At 36.3% G+C, this 22,066-nt stretch overlaps 1 protein-coding gene across 1 annotated transcript; it reads left to right on the top strand.

Annotated features, from left to right (window-relative positions):
- The first annotated feature begins 3,039 nt into the window (after positions 1–3,039).
- On the top strand, positions 3,040–19,734 carry LOC130854270 (solute carrier family 7 member 13-like). The gene is given in 5 exon segments (XM_057736985.1): positions 3,040–3,718; positions 5,510–5,641; positions 15,177–15,203; positions 15,206–15,537; positions 19,243–19,734. Coding segments are annotated over 5 exon segments (1,464 nt in total). The 3' UTR covers positions 19,537–19,734.
- Positions 19,735–22,066: the final 2,332 nt, after the last annotated feature.

Below are 22,066 nucleotides of genomic sequence, written 5' to 3'. Positions count from 1 at the left end.
TCGATGACTGGTGATGACCTAGAGGAGTGGGATACGGAGGGTGGGAGGGAGGCTCAAGAGGGAAGGGATATGGGGATATATGTATAAATACAGCTGATTCACTTTGTTGTACAGTGGAAACTGGCACAACAGTGTAAAGCAATTATACTCCAATAAAGATCTGAAGAATAAATAAATAAATAAATAAATAATCACTGTAAAAAATAAAATAAAATAAAATAAGTGCTTCAAAATAAAATTTTGAATGCTTAAATAAATGCTTCAAAAGTTTTGCCCCAAAAAAGTATTTGAGTGAAATTGATACCTCAGGAAAATGAATAACATTTATCCCATGGCTTCATCTATTCCCTGGCATAAAGTTATTTGAGCAATGAGTATTTCAATTTGAGAGGTATAGATTCAGTCCCATTCCATTAATTTATAAACGACAGAAACTAATACTAAGAAAACAAATTCCTAAGGTTACACAGTCAACCAGAACAAAGATCCTTTGACTGCAATATGTCAAGTATTTCCAAAATATAGTTTATTATTTTTATTTTGATATATATCTAACACAGCTAATGCAATCAGGGAGCTTGTATAAGTTATTTAGAAGCACAAACATAAACGCCAATTGCAAAATACTATCTTAGGAGTTAAAAGTATAGGGACAAAGGGAGAGTTACAAGTCAATGCCACAAAAAAAGCAGTCATATCTTTTCATGTACCTGTTAGCCATTTGTATGACTTCTTTCAGAAAATGTCTATTCAAGTCCTCTGACCATTTTCAATTCGATTGTTTGATTTTTTCTCTATTGAGTTGTATGAGTTCCTTACATATTTTGGATATTAACCCTTATCATATAGATGGTTTGCCAATATTTTCTCCCATTCCGTAAGTTGCCTTCTCTTTTTGCTGGTGTTTCTCTCGCTATGCCGAAAGTTTTTAGTTTGATGTAGTCCCACTTGTTTATTTTTGCTTTTGTTGCTTACACTTTGGTATGATAGCCAAAAAATCACTGGTAAGACTAATTCAAGGAGCTTGTTTTCTTTTAGTTTTACAATATCAGGTCTTATGTTTAAGTCTTTGATCCCGTTTCGAGTTAATTTTTGTCAATGGTATAAAATAGGAGTCTAATTTTGCATGTTAATACCCTATTTTCCCAAAACCATTTATTGAAGAGACTATCCTTTCCCCATTGAGTATTCTTAGCTTGTCAAATACTATTTTACTGTATATGCATGCATTTATTTCTAAGCTCTCAATACTGTTCCGTTGGTCTATGTCTGTTTTTATACTAGAAAAAGTATAGACTATTCCCAATGAGTTTTGCTTGTAACTGTAGTATATGTCTAGAGGTCTTCAGAATACTGTTCTCACAGCCAAGACTTAAAGTCTATTTACCGAGTTGCAATAGCCTGCGCTACAGACCATTATAATTGTGCCGCTTGTGAGAGAGCGGAGACTGAGGTTAACGACACACTCATGGCTGTGAGACAGACTTGAGTGCTCCATCAGTCCTAACCTAGTCCCTGCACAAGAGGAGGCATGGCTGAGATTGGATAAACACAGGGCCCATGAAAAAGTCACCAAGAAAAAAAACAAGCCAACTCTTATGGTTTACATTGTCACTGGGTTGTTTCTCGGTTTCTTGTGGCTTTATGGGTTTATTTATTTATAACTAAAATCATAAATATATATAAAAACATATATGTAAAACAAATTAAAATTAATTAAAGTGAATAGCTGGGTGACCTTGGCAAATTACTTACTTTCTTATTCCTTAATTTCCTCATCTATCGGTATGTAGGTGGTTGATTTGATTTAAAGAGTTAATATGTGTTAAACACAGTTCCTGGCACATGGTAGATGCCATGTAAATATTAGCTATTATTAGTATTACCTCGTTGAAGCTCATGAACAGTATATAAAAAGTCTTGGTTTATATACGCCAACTTCTCTAAACAGGAACTCCTGGAGGGTAAAATCATTAATTCAACAGATTTACTGAGACACTGTGTACCCTGGACAGGGGCAAGGGTAGAACGGTGAACAAGACGCAGACCGTGTCTTGGTCTATCCTGCACATGCACTGATTCACACAGTACCAGGCAAAAAGCAGATGCTCAAAAGAGTGTGCCTTAAGTCAATACATAGCTGAAAGTTAAGAAAAAAATAAATAATGCTGAAAAGTTGAATCATGCCCCTACTAGAGAATTAACCAAGGAAATGTAAAACCCTAAATATGTGTACTCTTTAAGTGACCTGTTTGTCAAAAGTTAAGTTTAATTTGCAACTAACTACAAAATATTTTTAAAGGACATTAGAGAAGCTGAAGCACTCTGTATATAATGCAGATCGTGATAATTAAAATAACCAAATTATGAAACTAACGTTTATGGATTCCCTAAGATATGTCGGGTACACTACTAGGAGCTTTGTATTAGTATTTGCTTCATCAACAAATTACCTTATTTAATTCTATTAAAGAAAAAGTAAGATAAGGATTATCAGTCCCATTTTTCAAAATAAAATCTAAGGTCAGTAAGTGACATAGATTTGCTGGTAAGTGGCAGATGTGTGTGTGTGATTCAAACCAAGATCTGCTAACAAGTGGCAAACATGGGATTCAAACCTTGTATTTTTTGCCTTTCTTTATAAACTTCCTTATGGTACAAACTTAAAGAATTTCTCGTTTAAGGATCAAAATTAATGAGATTACGTATCCATAGAAGAAACCTGACTTGGAATTTTTCATGTCTCATTCCCAATTAGCTGTGTCTAACTTGTTTAATTGTGCATAACTTTCAAAATGCTTAACATGTAAAATATTTTAACTCTAATATTAAGATCCCAGAAACTTTAGTTTGATTAACTTGTAAGTTAATTTTTTTTTTATGTTAAGTGCTGTGTGACAAAATCTGAGTACGAGAGGAGGAGGAAAGTAAAGCACTTCACTATAAGAAGATTGGCTGAAGCCTTTCACAAGTATAAAAGAGTAAAAACTGTGAATTTATTTTAGCTTTTAAAATTGTTTCAGACTTAAGAAAATGAAAATGGGAGAAAGTACTCAGTTTCAACGGGTGATAGGATATTTCCATGGAACAGTTTTTTTATTCAGTATCATAATAGGTGCGGGAATATTTGTTGCTCCTAAAGGGGTGTTAAAATACTCTTCACTCAATGTGGGGGTCACCCTAAGTATTTGGGTGGCTTGCGCCATCGTGTCTATGATGGCTGCCCTTAGCCACGCAGAGCTGGGGACCACCTTTCCTAGAAGTGGAGCACAGTATTATTTCCTCAAGAGATCTCTTGGACCTTTTATTGCTTTCTTTTATCTCTGGATCAGTCTATTTAGTACCCCAGCAGGAATTGCTGCACGTGGCTTGTTACTAGCAGGGTATATTACGCAGCCTTTCTATCCTGGATGTTTTGTTCCGGAGATGCCAAAGAAATGTTTAGCACTAGCCATTTTATGGTGCTTGGGAATTCTGAATGCTCGAGGAGTTAAAGAGGTGACTTGGTTTCAGACTGTCAGTACAGTTGTGAAAATGACAGTTCTCTGCTTCATATCTCTAACTGGAATCATGTTGTTGGTGAGAGGAAGAAAAGAGAACCTAGCCAGGTTTGAGAAAGCTTTCGATGCTGAAGTCCCAGATGCCTCACAGATTGCCGAAGCCTTCTTACAAGGATTATATGCATATTCTGGCTGGGGAGTCCTTGTTCGAATAGCAGGTAAGGTTATTATTTTTAAATTATAAAAAACACCACCAGGCTATAAACATACAATGGTTAATCAGCTTAATTCTAAGAAAGAAATACTACATCATTTTGCTATAATGTGTTTCTCTCTTGCTTTTATCAGGCGGGTGGAAATGCATTAAACTCTCTAAAAATGTGGCTTTCCAACTTTGGAAAGCTAAATATTTTCCAGGTGTTTACAAAGTAAAACAAGTAAACACAGAATTGACACAGTTAAGGACTCCAAATTACATTTTTTCTGAACAAATATTTTAATAGTTTACACTTCATAGTTATAACAGACCGTCATTAAAGAAAAATTTTAAATACAGAAAATATAAATTAAAATAAAGATTAGCTGTAACAATTCTCTTATATATACACACATGTGGGTGTCACACTGCACAAATACTCATAACTTTATTTTACATATTATGTAAAGATACTCATTTACGTATCTCATGTAGTGAGAATTCATAAATATTATTAAACATAAATGCTTTTAAGTGAGTATACAATATTCTATCATGTGTAATTTGACCATTTTTCAAACATTTTCCCATTGTTGGACCCCAGAGTTGTTTCTAGTTTTTCACTTTAAAATTTTATACTTATTGTTCCAACCAGCATCCTTTTATGTAAATCTTTGTGGATTTCTCATTGCTTTATTAGAAAAAAAATCTTGAAATAAAATTACTAAGTGGAGCATACAAATATTTAGTAATGTCTTGAGAAATATTGCCCAAATTGCCTTCCAGAAGGCTCTGCAAATATATCTTTTAGTGTGAATTAAAAGGCCTACACTTGGCATCATCAAACGTTTTTCATTCTTTAGTCACTTAGAGCGTGAAAGTCAAATTTCAGTGTTATAACTTATTTTTTTCTTCAGTTTCTAATGGAAGGGAAGAGTTTTGCAAGTGTTCATGATCATTTATATTTCTTGCTATAAGCTTATAAAGACAAATAAGTGGTTTTCCCAGTTTGTTGTTTGTTTTTAATTTTGTTCATAAGATTTTTAAAATTTCAGTCTTAAAGGCTAGAATTCTAATACCTATAGTATCAAACTACCATCTTTTAATTTTTCATTGTTTTCATATTTGAGAAGTCATTCTCCTTCTCAAGGTGTAGATAAATATGTACCTGTGCTTCTTTCTCTAAATCTTTATGGTCTTACTTTACATTTTACTTTTGAATACATATGAATTATTTTGAGGGAGTTGCATACCGTGAGTTAATAATGTAATTTTGTATTTTCCAAATAGTTAAACGTCTGTGTCAATTTTGTTGTTGGCAATATACACTCAAGTTTAATCCAAGATTTAACTATTCTAGGAACAATCCAAGGAGTGAAAAGAGCAGAAGAGTCTACCCTAATGTCCTAGAATATTGTGATTATTCACAAAATTAATTAATAGTTCATCAGATTAACAGATGAGCTCTTTCAACCCTTCATTAACATGTAGTTGTAGTTCTACAACATTGGTTGTAAAGTAAGGCAAGATTTATGCCAATCCTCCTGGCCTAGAAACCAGGTTTTCTGAGTTGTTTTCTTATCCAAAAGGCTCATGTTGGGTATATCAGATACACCATATTGAAACACAGAATTTAGCAAAATTCTGTTGCTACTAGAATCAATAATTTGCCCAAGACATGGTAAATAAACGTTCAACAAAAGTGAACTCTCGGTGTATGCAGTCATTTCTTTTTCTTATTAAATGTTATATTGAAGTCACTTTCAAATTTTATATTAGTCATTTTTTATGAGTAGCACTTTTTTTTTTGCAGGCGAGTTGAAAAACCCTAGTAAGAATATCCCCAAATGTGTGGTCACTGCACTCACCCTTGTGGCACTGATCTACTTATTGGTTAACATTTCCTACCTAGCCGTCCTGACTCCGAAGGAAATCATGTCCTCAGGTATGGCTACACAGAACCAGAGTTTCATTCTCCTGAATAAAGGATGTTTCTGATACACAATGGGTCTTTCTGCATACTTTAAAAGAATTATGATAAATTGATTCATGTATGGGTTACTTATTTGTTTATTCATTTAAATATAAAAGTTCAAAAGGTGAAGCAATCTCTTTTGAGCATAAAGGGTAAAGTCTAGCAGCAAAAGTTATGGAAAACACCAAGAATTGTAAAAGGAAGAAAGACAGTCCACAGGGAATAGAATAGAATAAAATATAGGATAGGATAGGATAGGATAGGATAGGATAGGATAGGATAGGATAGGATAGAATAGAATAGAATAGAATAGAATAGAATAGAATAGAATAGAATAGAATAGAATAGAATAGAATGGAATAGCATAGATAGACTACTTATCAGAATCCCTTGGGATATACTTCCTAAAAACATCAGGGGTACTCTGGGTTAACATCTGCCTTCAGGAAATATAACTCATACACTTCACTTCCAGGCATATTCCCAGTATCTGTACAAAGCTTGAGAACTTAACTTTTCCTATTACTGAAACAGAAATGAATCCTTCCACAATATCTCTCTATATACATATAGATAGATAAAGATGTAAATATAGATATATAATTTCAGTTTACCAAAAAATTATTCAGATTTTCAGAATATTTAAAAATTAGTACCTTATAGCAAAGAAACTGAGTTTTTGCCCTAAAAATAGACAAAATGAAAGGGCCTCAATTCTCAATTGAACTTAATATATCTAAACAAACATATTAATAAAGTATATTTTTTTTAATTTTACATTTCCAGTTATCATAGGGCCCTAAAGATAAAGGAAAATCAATATTAGGTTCTCCGTAAAAAGGAAAAGAGTAAAAAGTAAGGCTTATACTACATCCAAGCTTGAGGCTCCTCAGTTATCTTAGCTCTAAAATGATACTATTTACAATAGCCGAGACATGGAAGCAGCCTGTGTCCATCAACAAATGAATGGATAAAGAAGATATTGTATATAGTGTATATGTATATGTATACACTATATACATATACAATGAAATTTTACTCAACCATTAAAAAAGAATGAAATATTGCAATTTGCAGAAACACGGATGAACCTAGAGATTATCATACTGAGTAAAGTATGTCAGACAGAGAAAGCCAAATATTATATGATATCACTTATATGTGGAATCTAGAAAAATAGTGCAAATGAGTTTATTTACAAGACAGAAACATACTCACAGACAGAAAACAAACTTATGATGACCAAAAGGGGAAAGAGGGAGGGATAAATTAGGAGTATGGGATTAACAGATATACACTAGTATAGCTAAAACAGGTAAACAACAAGGATTTACTGTATAGCACAGGGAACTATACTCATTATCTAGTAATAACCTACAATGGAGAACAATCTAAAATATATATGTGTATATATAAAAACAAATCACTTTTCTGTACACCAGAAACTAACACAATATTCTAAATCAACTATACTTCATTTTTTAAAAATATAAAAATAAAGTGAGATGAGAGTATATTATTTGTTCATCTCATACGTTAGTAGTGATAACAAATGTGAAAATATATGTGAAGGTACTCTGGAATTCCTACAGCACAATAATATTCCACTTCAGAAAGATCACAGATTAATGAAAACAGCCATATATTTGAAATAAAATGAGCTAATTGCAAAAATCGCCTTTCAGGCATCACAGCATTATTCACTTGGTAAGAATTCAATAACTCTTGGTTTCAATTCTCATGTTGGTAAAATAGGGAGAAAAATTGTTGCCCTTCATATTGCATGGCATAATTAAATGAGTAAGAAAAATCACTTTACAGAATTTACAAAGTCAAGTTATATGAGTTATAGTGATTGAAACACAAGGAACAAAAATACTCTGTAGTGATCTTAAACATCCAAAGGAGAGTAATATTTTTCACTGAAATTAACCCTTTGATGTTAGAAGATAAGGCTTGTGACTTGACAAAGTTTATAGAGTAGAAAGATAGTAAATAGTTTCATTCATAAAAATTTTAGACAAGATGTGTTTACATTAACAGACAGTTTAAATCGGAGGGTGAAAGCCCACAGAACTATCTACTTAATGTGGTGAGTTCAGCAGGAAACATACAGATAAAGCCTATATCTTTGCTAGCCTGAATTTGTGGTCCATTTTGGGGCTATCATCAAACCAGTCAACTTTCAACAAGTATGCCCTTGAAATAAGAGTGTCGTAGAGGAGGTAGGTAAACTCTTCACACATTCCTGGCTGACTTGGGAACTGCAGGGGAAGAGCACAAGAGTCAGGCAGTAAGAAAAGCCAACGTGACTTAAAACTGGCTGAACTTTGAATGTGCTTCCCAACACGCACATTAATTATGAAACTATGGAAGCTTGATGGATTTGAGATGTTTGAGCATTAATTCTGCTTAAACCATTAACTGACCACTAAGCTATGCAGCCAACAGTAACAACCTCTGGGAATCCAAACGTGAAAATTAAAATTAAGAATTAAAATATGGGCAGATGCAGTAGCTTCATACCATGAAGGAAATAGGATTTTTCAGTTTAAGTCCAGGCAAGTTACAAAAAAAACAACAACACAGGAAAATGTATGAAGAAATAATGGCTTGGAAATTCTGAAAATTGATGAAAAGCATTAATAAATAGATCCAAGAACTTTAATGTACCCACAATAAATAGAAAGAGGATTAAACCTAGACCTATCAAAGCCAAATTGTGAGAGCCAAAGCAAAGCAAAAGAGAAAGCAGCAAGAGAAAAACTACTCATTATATACAGGGAAGAGATAATACAATTAACAACTGACATTTTTTTTTAATGGAGACCACATAGTGGTGGAATGACACAGTTAAAGTGCTGAAAGGAAAAAAAAAATCTGTCAACAAAGAATATGACATCAAGTGAAAATATCTTTCAGGAATCCCATATTTAATATTTAATATTTGGAAATGAAACAACACACTTCTAAATAACCCATGGATCAGGGAAGAAATCACAAGACTCAACAACTATGAAGAGTCTGAGATTTAACCAGAATTGCAATTGCAAGCTTACAAGTTAGCCTGGCACAGTTTCATGAATGCTGGCAATGGAGACAAAGACAATTTATTATTCATAGCAATAGCAGTAGCTAGGATGTCAATTTTATGCTGGTTCCCCAAACCTCAGTTCCCACAAGTCAAAACAAAGAAGGCCAGGTGATACTTCCACATGACATTAGAAGATCCCAAAGCTTAGGGAATCCCAATCATTCTGTATCTTTTATAAGTCTTCCTTCAGAAGGTAGGTCCCAGGAATGGCTCTAAAAAACAAAAGATCATTATTCTCATTCCATTTCCGTATTTCCCAGAGTCTAAATGTTCTCTCCTCCCCACAATTGCCACTGTAAGAGGACTTAGCAAAGAGTGTACTCAACCTAGTGGTCATCACCTTTATAATCTAGGACCATGTCAATCCAACAAGAGATTCCAGGCGTCTGAACCAAAATAAATCTTTAATCCTCTTGCCTTCCTTATGGCCAGGCTGCTGCCCAGAGGCTATACCAGCCAGGTGAGACTGGGGTTGCTGTGTGAGGAAAAGAAAAGGCATAAAACCCAGCAGTGATCAAGAAAGTCTCCTGAGTTTTCAAAATAGGTCTATAAAACTTCCTATCCTATTCTCCCTGGTCATCACCCAGGAAGCAGCCAAGAGTGGATGATCACTTTCTAGGGATGGTTATATTCAGTGACCAAACTACCTGACCAAGGTGTGTGGACCAGAAGAATGTGAGGGAGGTAGAGTCAGAAATATTTTTGTGTTGATTTTTGAGGAAGCCATCCAAACACTAAATAATATCAGATGTATTCAAATGGTATATATGAAACATGCATTGAATATCTTTGCCTTCAGCACATGGATGTGTTCTTGTGATATACACAATTTTCAGATTTTGGGTGGTCAAACACATGACACAGACTGGTTTCAAGAGTCACAGTGGTGTGGCCAGAGTGGGCTAATCAAATTGCAGCAGCAACACTGTAACCTGAAAAAGTGCCAACAGCTATAAGTTGTCACTCCCAAGAGAGGGTCAAAGGTGCAATGTAGTCAGTTTGCCAGGAGTGAGCAGGGGCAATATCATGACCAAATCGTCACTGTGAGCAAATGGTCAAATCTTGGCAGAAGTCACAGTGTGATATTCAGTGTTAGCCTCTGTAGCAAAAATATGGACTCCTTTTCCTTATGTGCAGTATATGATGGAAAATGTGTTGCCGAGTCTAGAAAGATGATGGATTGAGACATCAGTCATGGCAATCTGGATAGTTCAGTATCAATCAACAGCTTTATTCCAATTATTCTCATCAGGGAAGTGACTCAGTGGACAAAACTTAAGGCTATTCTCATAGTCCTGGTCAATTCCACCCTTGATGAACCTTGCTATATTTCTTTTTTTTTTTTTATAGTTTTTTTTTTTTTTTGGGGGGGGGTACACCAGGTTCAATCATCTGTTTTTATACACATATCCCCGTATTCCCTCCCTTCCTTGACTCCCCCGCCTCGAGTCCCCCCCACCCTCCCCGCCCCAGTCCTCTAAGGCATCTTCCATCCTCGAGTTGGACTCCCTTTGTTATACAACAACTTCCCACTGACTATCTATTTTACAGTTGGTAGTATATATATGTCTGGGCTACTCTCTCGCTTCATCTCAGTTTCCCCTTCACCCCCTGCCCCCTCCCATACCTCGAGTTCTCCAGGCCATTCTCTGTATCTGCATCCTTGTTCTTGTCACTGAGTTCATCAGTACCATTTTTAGATTCCGTATATGTGAGTTAGCATACAATATTTGTCCTTCTCTTTCTGACTTACTTCACTCTGTATGACAGATTGTAGTTCTATCCACCTCATTACATATAGCTCCATCTCATCCCTTTTTATAGCTGAGTAATATTCCATTGTATATATATGCCACATCTTCTTTATCCATTCATTTGTTGATGGGCATCTAGGTTGCTTCCATGTCCTGGCTATTGTAAAGAGTGCTGCAATAAACATTATGGTACAAGTTTCTTTTGGGATTATGGTTTTCTTTGGGTATATGCCCAGGAGTGGGATTACTGGATCATATGGTAGTTCTATTTGTAGTTTTTGAAGGAACCTCCAAATTGTTTTCCATAGTGGCTGTACCAACTTACATTCCCACCAACAGTGCAGGAGAGTTCCCTTTTCTCCACACCCTCTCCAACATTTGTGGTTTCCAGATTTTGTGATGATGGCCATTCTGATCGGTGTGAGGTGATACCTCATGGTGGCTTTGACTTGCATTTCTCTGATGATTAGTGATGTTGAGCATCTTTTCATGTGTTTGTTGGCCATCTGTATGTCTTCTTTAGAGAAATGTCTATTTAGGTCTTCCACTCATTTGTGGATTGGGTTATTTGTTTTTTTAGTATTAAGATGCATGAGCTGCTTGGATATTTTGGAGGTTAATCCTTTGTCCGTTGTTTCATAGGCAACTATTTTTTCCCATTCTGAGGGTTGCCTTCTTGTCTTGTTTATGGTTTCTTTCGCTGTGCAAAAGCTTTTAAGTTTCATGAGGTCCCATGTGTTTATTCTTGATTTTATTTCCATGATTCTAGGAGGTGGGTCAAAAAGGATCTTGCTTTGATGGATGTCATAGAGTGTTCTGCCTATGTTTTCCTCTAGGAGTTTTATAGTGTCTGGCCTTCCATGTAGGTCTTTAATCCCTTTGGAGTTTATTTTTGTGTATGGTGTTAGGCAGTGTTCTAATTTCATTCTTTGACATGTTGCTGTCCAATTTTCCCAGCACCCCTTATTGAAGAGGCTGTCTTTTTTCCATTGTATACTCGTGCCTCCTTTGTCAAAGATAAGGTGCCCATATGTGTTTGGGCTTACTTCTGAGTTCTCGATTCTATTCCATTGATCTTCCTTTCTATTTTTGGGCCAGTACCATACTGTCTTGATCACTATGGCCTTGTAGTATAGTTTGAAGTCAGGAAGCCTGATTCCACCAACTCCATTTTTCCTTCTCAAGATTGCTTTGGCTATTCGGGGTCTTTTGCGTTTCCATACAAATCGTAAGATTTCTTGCTCTAGTTCTGTGAAAAATGCCTTTGGTAATTTGATCGGGATTGCATTGAATCTGTAAATTGCTTTGGGTAGTACAGTCATTTTCACTATGTTGATTCTTCCAATCCAGGAACATGGTATGTCTCTCCATCTGTTTGTGTCGTCTTTGATTTCTTTCATCAATGTCTTAAAGTTTTCTGCATACAGATCTTTTGCCTCCTTAGGCAGGTTTATTCCTAGGTATTTTATTGTTTTTGTTGCAATGGTGAATGGGAGAGTTTCCTTAATTTCTCTTTCTGCTCTTCCGTTGTTGGTGTATAGGAATGCAAGAGATTTCTGTGCATTAATTTTGTATCCTGCTACTTTACTAAACTCATCAATGAGTGCTAGCAGTTTTCTGGTAGAGTCTTTAGGGTTTTCTATATATAATATCATGTCGTCTGCAAAGAGTGACAATTTTACTTCTTCTTTTCCAATTTGTATTCCTTTGATTTCTTTTTCTTCTCTGATTGCTGTGGCTAAAACTTCCAAAACTATGTTGAATAATAGTGGTGAGAGTGGACACCCTTGTCTTGTTCCTGTTCTTAGAGGGAATTCTTCCAGTTTTTCCCCGCTTGCTATGTTTCTAATGACTTGAGCTGTTGTCAATGGCCTGGGTGTTTGGTCTGTCACTTGGAAAGCTATAGACTGGCAGATTTAAGACACCCCTCTCTGGGACCATAAACTATAGAAAGAAATCATGGCTGCTGATTGAATAACCTGATGATTGGTCACCCATTACTGAGTAGAATATGCTTGTCTATTTTCCATTCTGCATAGCTGGTGCAGAGGCTAACATCTGTGGCAGCCTAGCGGACACCACAGTGTTTCACCTTAGCTAACCCATCAGTGGACCATGCCCAGACATTTACAGGAACCCTTGTGAATAGAGGGTCCTTTTGAACCAGCAACGCTGCTTGTCATCAAAATGGGATGTAGCTTACACTTTTTTATGCAAAACCAAGATGCCACTGGGCCAGGCTAGGTATGTTCTTGAATATGCGATTTCCATTTGATAAGAGAGATTTGTTGGGCTCTTCACACCTTTTAAGTAACTGAATCCAACTCGATTCATCCCAAAAGGAGAATATCAGGCTGGAACGTCACAAGGCCTCCATGAGTCTGGTGTTCAGTTTTACAACATCCCAATAGCAAGCCAATTTTTTTTTCAAAAGGAGTTTTTCTGGTAGTTGCATGAAGGAGGAACAAGTCAAAAACCTCAAGCTGTAAGGTGCCTCTCTTTGCCAGGAAATGCTATAGAAAAAAATCATCAATCATGGAGACTTCTAGGTCAAAGGAGTAATTATGGTTGTGGATTCCCAAAGGTAGAAAGTGTGCCACAGCTTACCGGACAGCTTTCAATACAGCCTGTTGATTTGTTCCTCCATTCAAAGGATATTGATCTCTGAATTAGCTGATACGGAAGACCAAGTAGAGTGCCCAGGTGAGACACATACTATCTATAACACACAAAGGTGCTGGGTCTCCTTTTAGTAGTAGTGAACCAGAGACAATTTTTTTCATGACTACCAGAGGGACTGAGTGTCGTGAATTTACCTACATGTTCCCAAGAAACCTTACTTGGCAAGAAGTACCCTGAATTTTGTTGGGGTTCATCAGCCTGCTGGGAGTATAACACCAACTGAGGTCTGTTTAGATTGAGACTTCTGACTTGCCAACGAACTGGACAAGAACAATATATAATAAACTTTGGATATCAGAGGGCAGAAGCACTTTGCAAAATCTTGAACTCCAATTGGAGGGAAGTATCAGGGGAATTTAGGCATCCCTAGGGGAATACTATGAAAGTATGTTGAAAGCCTTACCACATGGATGGGAATTAGTCTTGGTCTTCAGGAGCAACTGAGATAGAAAAGAAGTGCTGGCAATGTTTGAGATAGAATACCAACTGGCATCAGTCTGTACGGTGGTTTCCATTAGTCACAATGTCTGAAACAACCACAACTAGGGCTCTAGGAGCAACAATCAGTCAGTTACTAATTACCCACTGTAAAGCTCCAACTCCAGTACCTTTTGTCATATAATAGTTATATTCAGATACTGCATCTTTTACCTACCTTCTGCTGCCTTTAAGTTTCAATTAAGTCCGTGATCATTCTCCTACTGAGATTATATATTGTTTTGTTGAACCACACAAAGAGGGAGAAGGAGAGGGGTTTGGAAAGAATTTACATGCCACACTAGTACTCTCTACATGTATCTCTACCTGGACAGGAGAATCATCTCTGGCCTCTTTGATTATTTATAGTATAAGCATCTATAATATAAATACTTATATTCAACAGTGGAAGCCATGAAAACATAATACTTTGAATTGGCCCAAAAGGCTTTATTCTCAAAGGAACTGCTGTGGGTAGAAGACTTCCCTTCTGCACTGTGAATTCTACCCAGATCCCCTTAGCTGAATCTAGCCCTCACTCCACAGTCCTGGGTTCACTGATGACTTGGGAACCCATATCTAAAAGCCTACGTAAAGTTTTCCAGCACGCTTGGATGTGTATAGCCTTCAGGGCAGGGAGACTTCAGTCACACCCCTAAACATTATTTCTCTTCAGGATACCTGAAGTTGAGGAAGAGAAGGGAACAGACCATGGAAAAAGAGAGAGTGCCTTTGTGTCACTGAGTAGGATACATTTTTTAATCTCGAATTAACAAAACTACCTCCAAAAGACGTAGAATATCTGAATAGATCTATATTAAGAAAACAAATCAAATTAATAATTTTAAAATCTTCCCACAAATCAAATCCCAGGCCCCAGTAGCTTCACTGATGAATCGTATCAAACATTTAAGAAAGAAATAATGCCTCTCCTAAACAAACTCTTTCAGAAAATAGAAGAGGGAACACTTTCCAACTTATTTTATGGAACCAGTATTTCTGTGACACCAAGCCAGAATAATTCTTTTCACAAAGAAAGAAAATTACATCCAAATGTTATATAGAATATGTATTGTTCTATGAACTACAATGCAACAATTCTTAAAAACATTGGTAAATTGAGTCCAGCAATTTATAAAAAGGATATACACCATGAACAAGTGAGGTTTATCATTGATTAGTTTAACATCCCAAAATCAATTAATGTCTTACTATATTAATATGGTAACAGACAAAAATCACATTATAATATTAAGAGATTCATAAAAAACATTTGACAAAATCAGCACTCATTCGTGATTTTTAGAAAACTTTGGGAAAAAACAGGGATAGAAGGGAACTTCCTCATTTAGATAAAGGGTAGCCTACTACTACCAGTCCTTTGTCTTTGCTACAATTACAATATAATATATGCTAAGTTAATTAATTTAAAATACTATACAGTATATTACATAGATTATATAATTAGTGGCTTCTCTCTTTTTTTTTTTTAATACAGATGCTGTTGCTGTCACCTGGATGGATAGAGTATCCCTTCCATGCAATGGGCCATTTCAATTGGTGTTTCTTCCTCAATAGTTAGCTCCCTTAATTGTACTGTATTTTCAACATCAAGGTTATGGTATATGGCAAGCCAGGAGGGTCAGCTACCTTTGATCCTCTCAACTCTGAATATCCACTCCTGTCCAGTTGTAGCTGTGATTCAGATGCTCATCTTTGCCTCCATTTTAATTATTCCCTCAGACTTAATCCTTTTAATAAACTACGTGGGATTCACAGACTGGATTCAACTTGGGCTAATGATGACAGGCTTGCTTAAACTGAGATTCCAGGAACCAAACTTACCTAGACCTTATAAGGTAAATCAAACCTGAAAAAAAAAAATTCCCTTCATCTTTCTGAAGAGCATTTTGTACTTTTACTTTTTTCTTATATCTGCATGTAAAATCTTTCTAGGCCATTGTGAGCCCATTTAAGGAATATTTGATCTAGAGAATAGATTTTATTTTTATTGGCTCATAAGCTTCTTGGACTATTTTCAATCTGAAATCTCAAGAGAGAGAACAGGACTGATCCTTGTTAGAAAAGGCAGAGGATCCTTAGGCTTTTTTATATTATAATACAACTAGTGAAATTTGAGTCGAAGGGACCATATGTGGGTTGTATAATATTTGTACTAGATCTCAGGGGATGACCAATGTCCAGGGCCAATGATTATTTGAGTGTCCTCTTAATAACACTACTTTAGATAACCTTGTAGGCTTGCCTAGGACTTTTCAGGCTTCTCAACTCAAATGTCTATCAGTGTATAAGATTCCAGCTTCAATGACCAATAGAGAAGAGCTACACTGTAGATATTTGTGAAGGAATATAATTACAAACTCATTCATCTTTCAAAAGCTTACCTCAGAGGCAGAATATCTATGAAGGATTGACTGAAGGATAAGTATTCTGTCGATTCCTCAAACCACCAAAACCTCTCTCTACATTAACTACATCTGAAATGCTTCACATTAGCCTATGGAAGAATTTCGTTCTTCTAATTGTCTACTATAGCCCATCCGTCTATATTGTGGATTTAACTAATTTAATCAAACGACCTCTGGCAATTCATTCCTATACTTTCTGCAAGGGGATTAAGTGATATATTTTTACATTATGCAACTGTCTCTCTAAATGTAGACCCATGAAGAAAATTCTTTCTAAAATTCATATCAGAAATAATTGTATTTCTAGGCAGATTATTTAGTTTTCTTTATGGATACTAATACTGAAAATCAGCCTCTATTCACTGACACCAATTTGGATCTCGGAAATAGAGTTTGGTTGAAGTAGAAAAGAATAGCTTTATTGCTTTGCCAGGCAAAAGGGGCCACAGCAGGCTAATCCCTCAAAGCTGTGTGTCCCAACCCAGGGGGGTTTGTGAGAAGTCTTCTAGCCAAGGGGTAGGGTTGCTGATAAGGATCAGGGTGCCTGCAGGGCCTACATTCCTTCCATCCAGAGACCCTCTGGTATCAGGTGGTTTCGTGGTTCTCAAGGTTATGGAACTGTGACCTTCTCTCTGGAATGAAGAATTCTTCATCAAATCGTTAAGATCTTTCATTTGATGGGGGTTTTTAGTTCTGCAGAAGCTCAAAGATATTGAGGAACCAGGACCCTGCCCCAAGGCTGCACTATTGTTACTTTTTTTAATTTTTTACTGACGTATAGTTGAATTACAATGTTGTGTTATTTACTGCTGTACAGCAAAGTGACTCACTTATACATATATACATTCTTTTTCATATTCTTTTCCATATGGTTTATCACAAGATATGGAATATAGTTCCCTGTGCTATACAGTAGGACCTTGTTGCTTATCCATTCTATATATACCAGTTTGCTTCTTCTAACCCCAGACTCTCACTCCCACCCTCTCCCACCCTCCTCCCCTTTGGCAAACATCAATCTATTCTTTATGTCCCTGATTTTGTTTCTGTTTCATAGATAGGTTCATTTGTGTCATATTTTAGATTCCACATATAAATTATACCATATGGTATTTGTCTTTCTGACTTACTTTACTTAGTATGATAACCTCTGGTTGCATCCATGTTGCTGCAAATGGCATTATTTCGTTCTTTTTATGGCTGAGTAATATTCCATTGTATATATGTACCACATCTTCTTTATGCATTCATCTGTCAATGGACATTTTGGTTGCTTCCATGTCTTGGCTATTGTGAATAGTGCTGCTATGAACATAGGGGTGCATATATCTTTTTGAATTATAGTTTTGTCTGGATATATGCCCAGGAGTGGGATTGCTAGATCATTCTATTTTTAGTTTTCTGAGAACCTCCATACTGTTTTCCACAGTGGCTGTACCATCTTACATTCTCATCAACAGTGTGGGAGGGCTTCCTTTTCTCCAAACTCTCTCCAGCATTTGTTATTTGTAGACTTTTTAATGATGGCCATTCTGACCAGCGTGAGGTTACCTCATTGTAGTTTTGATGTGCATTTCTCTAATAATTAACAATGTTAAACATCTTTTCATGTGCCTATTGGCCATCTGTATTTCTTCTTTGGAGAAATGTCTCTTTAGGTCTTCTTGAACTATTATTTCTTGACTGCTCCTCCCTTGCCTCTGCATCCCCTCCCTTCCCTGATTAGCAACTGTTTGAACTTGCTCTTTGGAACTCAGGGAAGGTCATGGAGGCTGAGTGAAGACTATTTCCTACAAACAAGAAATGGGAGACACAGAAGAGCTTTTGTGCCCAGGAGCCCCACAGGGTCCTGCTTGGTTTCAATACTTAGACTTTGTAAGATCACCTTCTCTTTTCATATAGGCTGCTAGAAAGCTTAAAGCTGAATTAGTGGTTAGTCACTAACTTGTAAAATGCTTATGGCATGCATATCTTGCTATATAGCATTAACTATTGCTAGGCCTATAAGTTATTTTTAATGAGGTAGGTTCCAAACAATCCTTGTTTTATCAGTGAACCATATTCTGAAAGCAATCAAGGGGCCCCTTTTATGGTGTTCCTTATACAAGGTAAAAAGAGGTAACAGAATACCCACAGGAATATCTCAACAGTATACTAAAGTACAGGGGTGGACTAGAAAGTTAAAAAAGAAAATCAAGACAGTTTATAGCCAAGATTTTCAAACTCTACTGTGAAAAAGAATAACTTTGGGATTTCTTGTATAAATTCAGATTCCTGGACATCACCCCTTGGGATTCTAATGTTTAGGGTAAGGACCAGCAATCCACATTTCAAAACTGAAAAAAATGAAAGATAATGATAATCTTGCATCTGACTCATTTAATGACTCAATAAACACTTTAAAGATATATAGATAAATTGTCCATTAATAATTCCATCAATAACTTAATAGTCTAATAAGAGAGTTACGCAAAATACAGTAATAGGCAATAATCAACAGCATTTAAGTATTTTACTATTTGCAGATATTATTCTTTAATTACATATATAATTGTGTGTGTTTGTGTATTCTTTAATTGTCCAAATTAAGATGTACAAATTTGAAAGGTATACATTGTTAAGACCCATTTTAAGGGAAAAGTGAGGATCAGAGAAAGTGAATCCAAACCCTGAAGTCCTTTTACAATAAAAATGTGCCCAAAAGGAAGTATATAGATTATATATTAGGTTATATATGGATAATACATTAGGATGAGATGCAGAAAATATTAATTTCAATATTGCTTGAAAATAGAAAAGCTAGAAACATAGTGAAAAAATGCTTTATGGTAATAGTATGGAATGTTTCATAATATCTTCATTCAAGAGATCTGAATGGGCAAGTGGCAAGGACTTATGAAAAAAATCAGAAGGTCAGCAAAATGGTGAAATTATTAAGTAAAAGCTTCCAGTTATGCTATTTCATACCCCAAGGAGATTCCCAGCAGATTATTTTCTCTTATATAAAACTGAGGAAGACCTGGTAAATATTTTTAATTGATGAAACCAACTTCCTCAGTATCAAACAAATGTTTGTGGATAAAATGTTTTACGTTTTCCAAGTCCACTCTAACACAAATTTATGTTTGTTCCCAGGTACGTTTGCCGTTTGTATTTGGAACCATGGCCATGTCTTTGTTCTTGGTTTTGACACCCATAATCAAGTCTCCTAAGATGCACCATATCTATGTTCTTCTTTTTATCCTCAGTGGACTTTTGTTTTATTTGCCTTTAGTTCACTTTAATTTGGGTTCTACATATTTCAACAAGATAAGTTGTTTTTTACAGTTACTATTAAATGTTTCACCTGCTGATGACATTGATGAATATATTTCAACCGGAGGAAATATACAGAAAAATCCACCTGCAACTGCAACCAAAAAAGAATAAATTATGCATATTTGGCAAATGATTGATTTATTAAAAGCATCTTTCTCTTTCAACCAGAATAATACCTCTTATGTGCATTTATACACATGCAACATATGTAAAACACAACCAGCACAAGTTACCTAATGCCCAGAACTTTCACACTTTAACTCTCCTTGTTTGTAACAGAAGCCTTACTTTGCCAATAAAGCATGCTGATCCCAGTCTCCCAAGACCATAGCAGATGTCCATCTTTGTGCACTGATGCTTCTGAGCTTATGTCATAGTCCATACTCTTTTTTTAATTGTCTACTTACTTTTTATCCTAACGACAGTGAGCTCCTCTAAGGGAGGGATTGTTCTTTAGTCTTCTATTAAAATTTTTTAAATTTCATTAATTTATTTAAATTTGTATACTCACCCCCTAAGACAGTGTGTGGATAAGAACAGATGCCTTATAAAATAAATATCTGAATGCACAGACAAATGAGTGGATAGCTAAATAGACTGTAGGGGCACATCCCTTTTGGGGGCATCTCCTTTGATATTCTACCCCAGCTTGGGTTCTTGGCAGCACCTCAGAGGTATTCCACTATTGATTTTAGATCTATGTTATGGCATGACTAAGGCTGGAATGCTATATAGAGATGGTACCAAAGAAGAGTCTACACTAGTTCTTACCAAATCTTTATTCTCTTTCACTGCTTGACTGACTTCTCTGAAACTGCTTTTGTCAGTATGACCCTACCAGTGTCAATATAAATGTACCCACTGGTATTTATCACAATGGTCACTGGTGACCCGACATCACTATTCTAAACATAATTGCGAACCACTTTTAGTGATAGTATTGAAAGGATTAATACAAAATAAAAATTAAATCCTAGAGAAAGCAAATGGTTATCAGAGAACCTAGGCTGAAAAAAAAAAGTTATGGACAATTGAGGATAAAATTGGATGTAGCCTACATGCAAGCTTACTACAGGAATAATACATGGAAAGTCTTGTGATGACTTACTGAACAATGAATAAACCAGAGCCCATCTCTTCCTTTCAAATGTCGTCTCAGTGAGGTTTTTGACAAAATGTGTCTGGCAAAGAAATTAAAAAATAGCAGGTATCTGAAGGGCATGTAATCTATATTCCATTTGAAAATTGATTCAAATGCTCTAGACTACAGGTCTTTGAGTTAAAAATTAAATATTTTCTAATGATAACTAAGGAGTCTGGTTTGTAGAACACAAATCAAAAGAAAATACAACATATGACACCTTTCGCAGACTCAGAATAACTTACCGGCACAAGGCTGGTAGACCACAGATGGTCCTGCAGATTTTGGACAGTCCAGGAACATACATTTGGCTATGCAGAGGACAAGTGAGCTGGGTACTCCAACGGTGCCACTCTAGGAGAGAGATCTGATGGCCTGCCACCTCACATTTCTATAGAGAGGTTGGAAAAGGGTAGAGATCATTCAACTGTGTAGAAAGACTCTGAGCTTGGCAGCTAAGGTGTCAGTCCAGCAGGCATGAGCAAAAACAACTTAGTCCCAAATACAGCTAGTCTATTGCTCCTCACCCCCAGATCTCATTGCTTGTTATAATGAAAAAGAGATGTTTAGGACTGGCATGGAATTAAATATTCTAAAAAGCGATTTTTACCTTCAAATTTCCCTTTAAACTGCCTTTAAGGAGGCACTTCTCAGGTTTGTGAAATGCCCTTCACTGATCAAAGCCTTTCATCCTAACCACAAAGAGCCAGCCCACCCTTTCCATGGAGTAGTACCCCTAGTCAACCTCAGCCGGGACAAGTGAAGCCCAGCCAAAGGGTAGGTATGAAAACAATGGCAAAACAGTAATCATGACCTGAATCACTCATTCACAGGTAACATCCATAGTCCCACAGCACAAAGGAAAAACTCACTTACTGTGACCTTTCTGGAATTTCTAGATATCTATTCCTAGGGATAATAGTCACTAAGGATCCCATCCTCACTAACACTTGTTATTTCTTATCTTTTTGATGATAGCCATTCTGACGGATATGAGGGGATATCTCATTGTGATTTTGATTTTCAAACAAACCACTTTCAAGTGCAGGAGCCCAACAGTAATGGACTGCTCTGGATGCTCCACAAGCTACAAGCAGCTTCAAAATTCCCAGGTTTCCTTTTCATGGAAGACTTGCTGTTCCAGAGATTCAGTTCTGAAGTTCTAAAACCACCATGTCACTGACCAGCCCTGCTTATCAAGTATTCTGCCTTTGACTCTAAGGGGAATGATTCCCAAACCCTATATATCACAGTTGGCCATGGTGCTACTTCTGAAAGGCCATTTTGGTCCACACGTAAGCACCTCAAGGTGCACAAGTCAAAGCCACTAATAAACAAGCTACAGTGCAGGGTCAAAGAACTCTCGGTACACGAGGGCCCCCAGACTCTTGACATCCTATGAATAGATGTCCTTATACCTGACATGGCACCAGGATTCTACTCTAGAGAAGGGGACCTCAATACTCTGAATATGTATACATTTATAGAGGGAAAAGTGGG

Source organism: Hippopotamus amphibius, chromosome 5, assembly GCF_030028045.1.
Source record: "Hippopotamus amphibius kiboko isolate mHipAmp2 chromosome 5, mHipAmp2.hap2, whole genome shotgun sequence".
Taxonomy (NCBI): domain Eukaryota; kingdom Metazoa; phylum Chordata; class Mammalia; order Artiodactyla; family Hippopotamidae; genus Hippopotamus; species Hippopotamus amphibius.
Note: the sequence above shows the minus strand (reverse complement) of the source record. Positions and strands in the feature narration are given on the sequence as shown.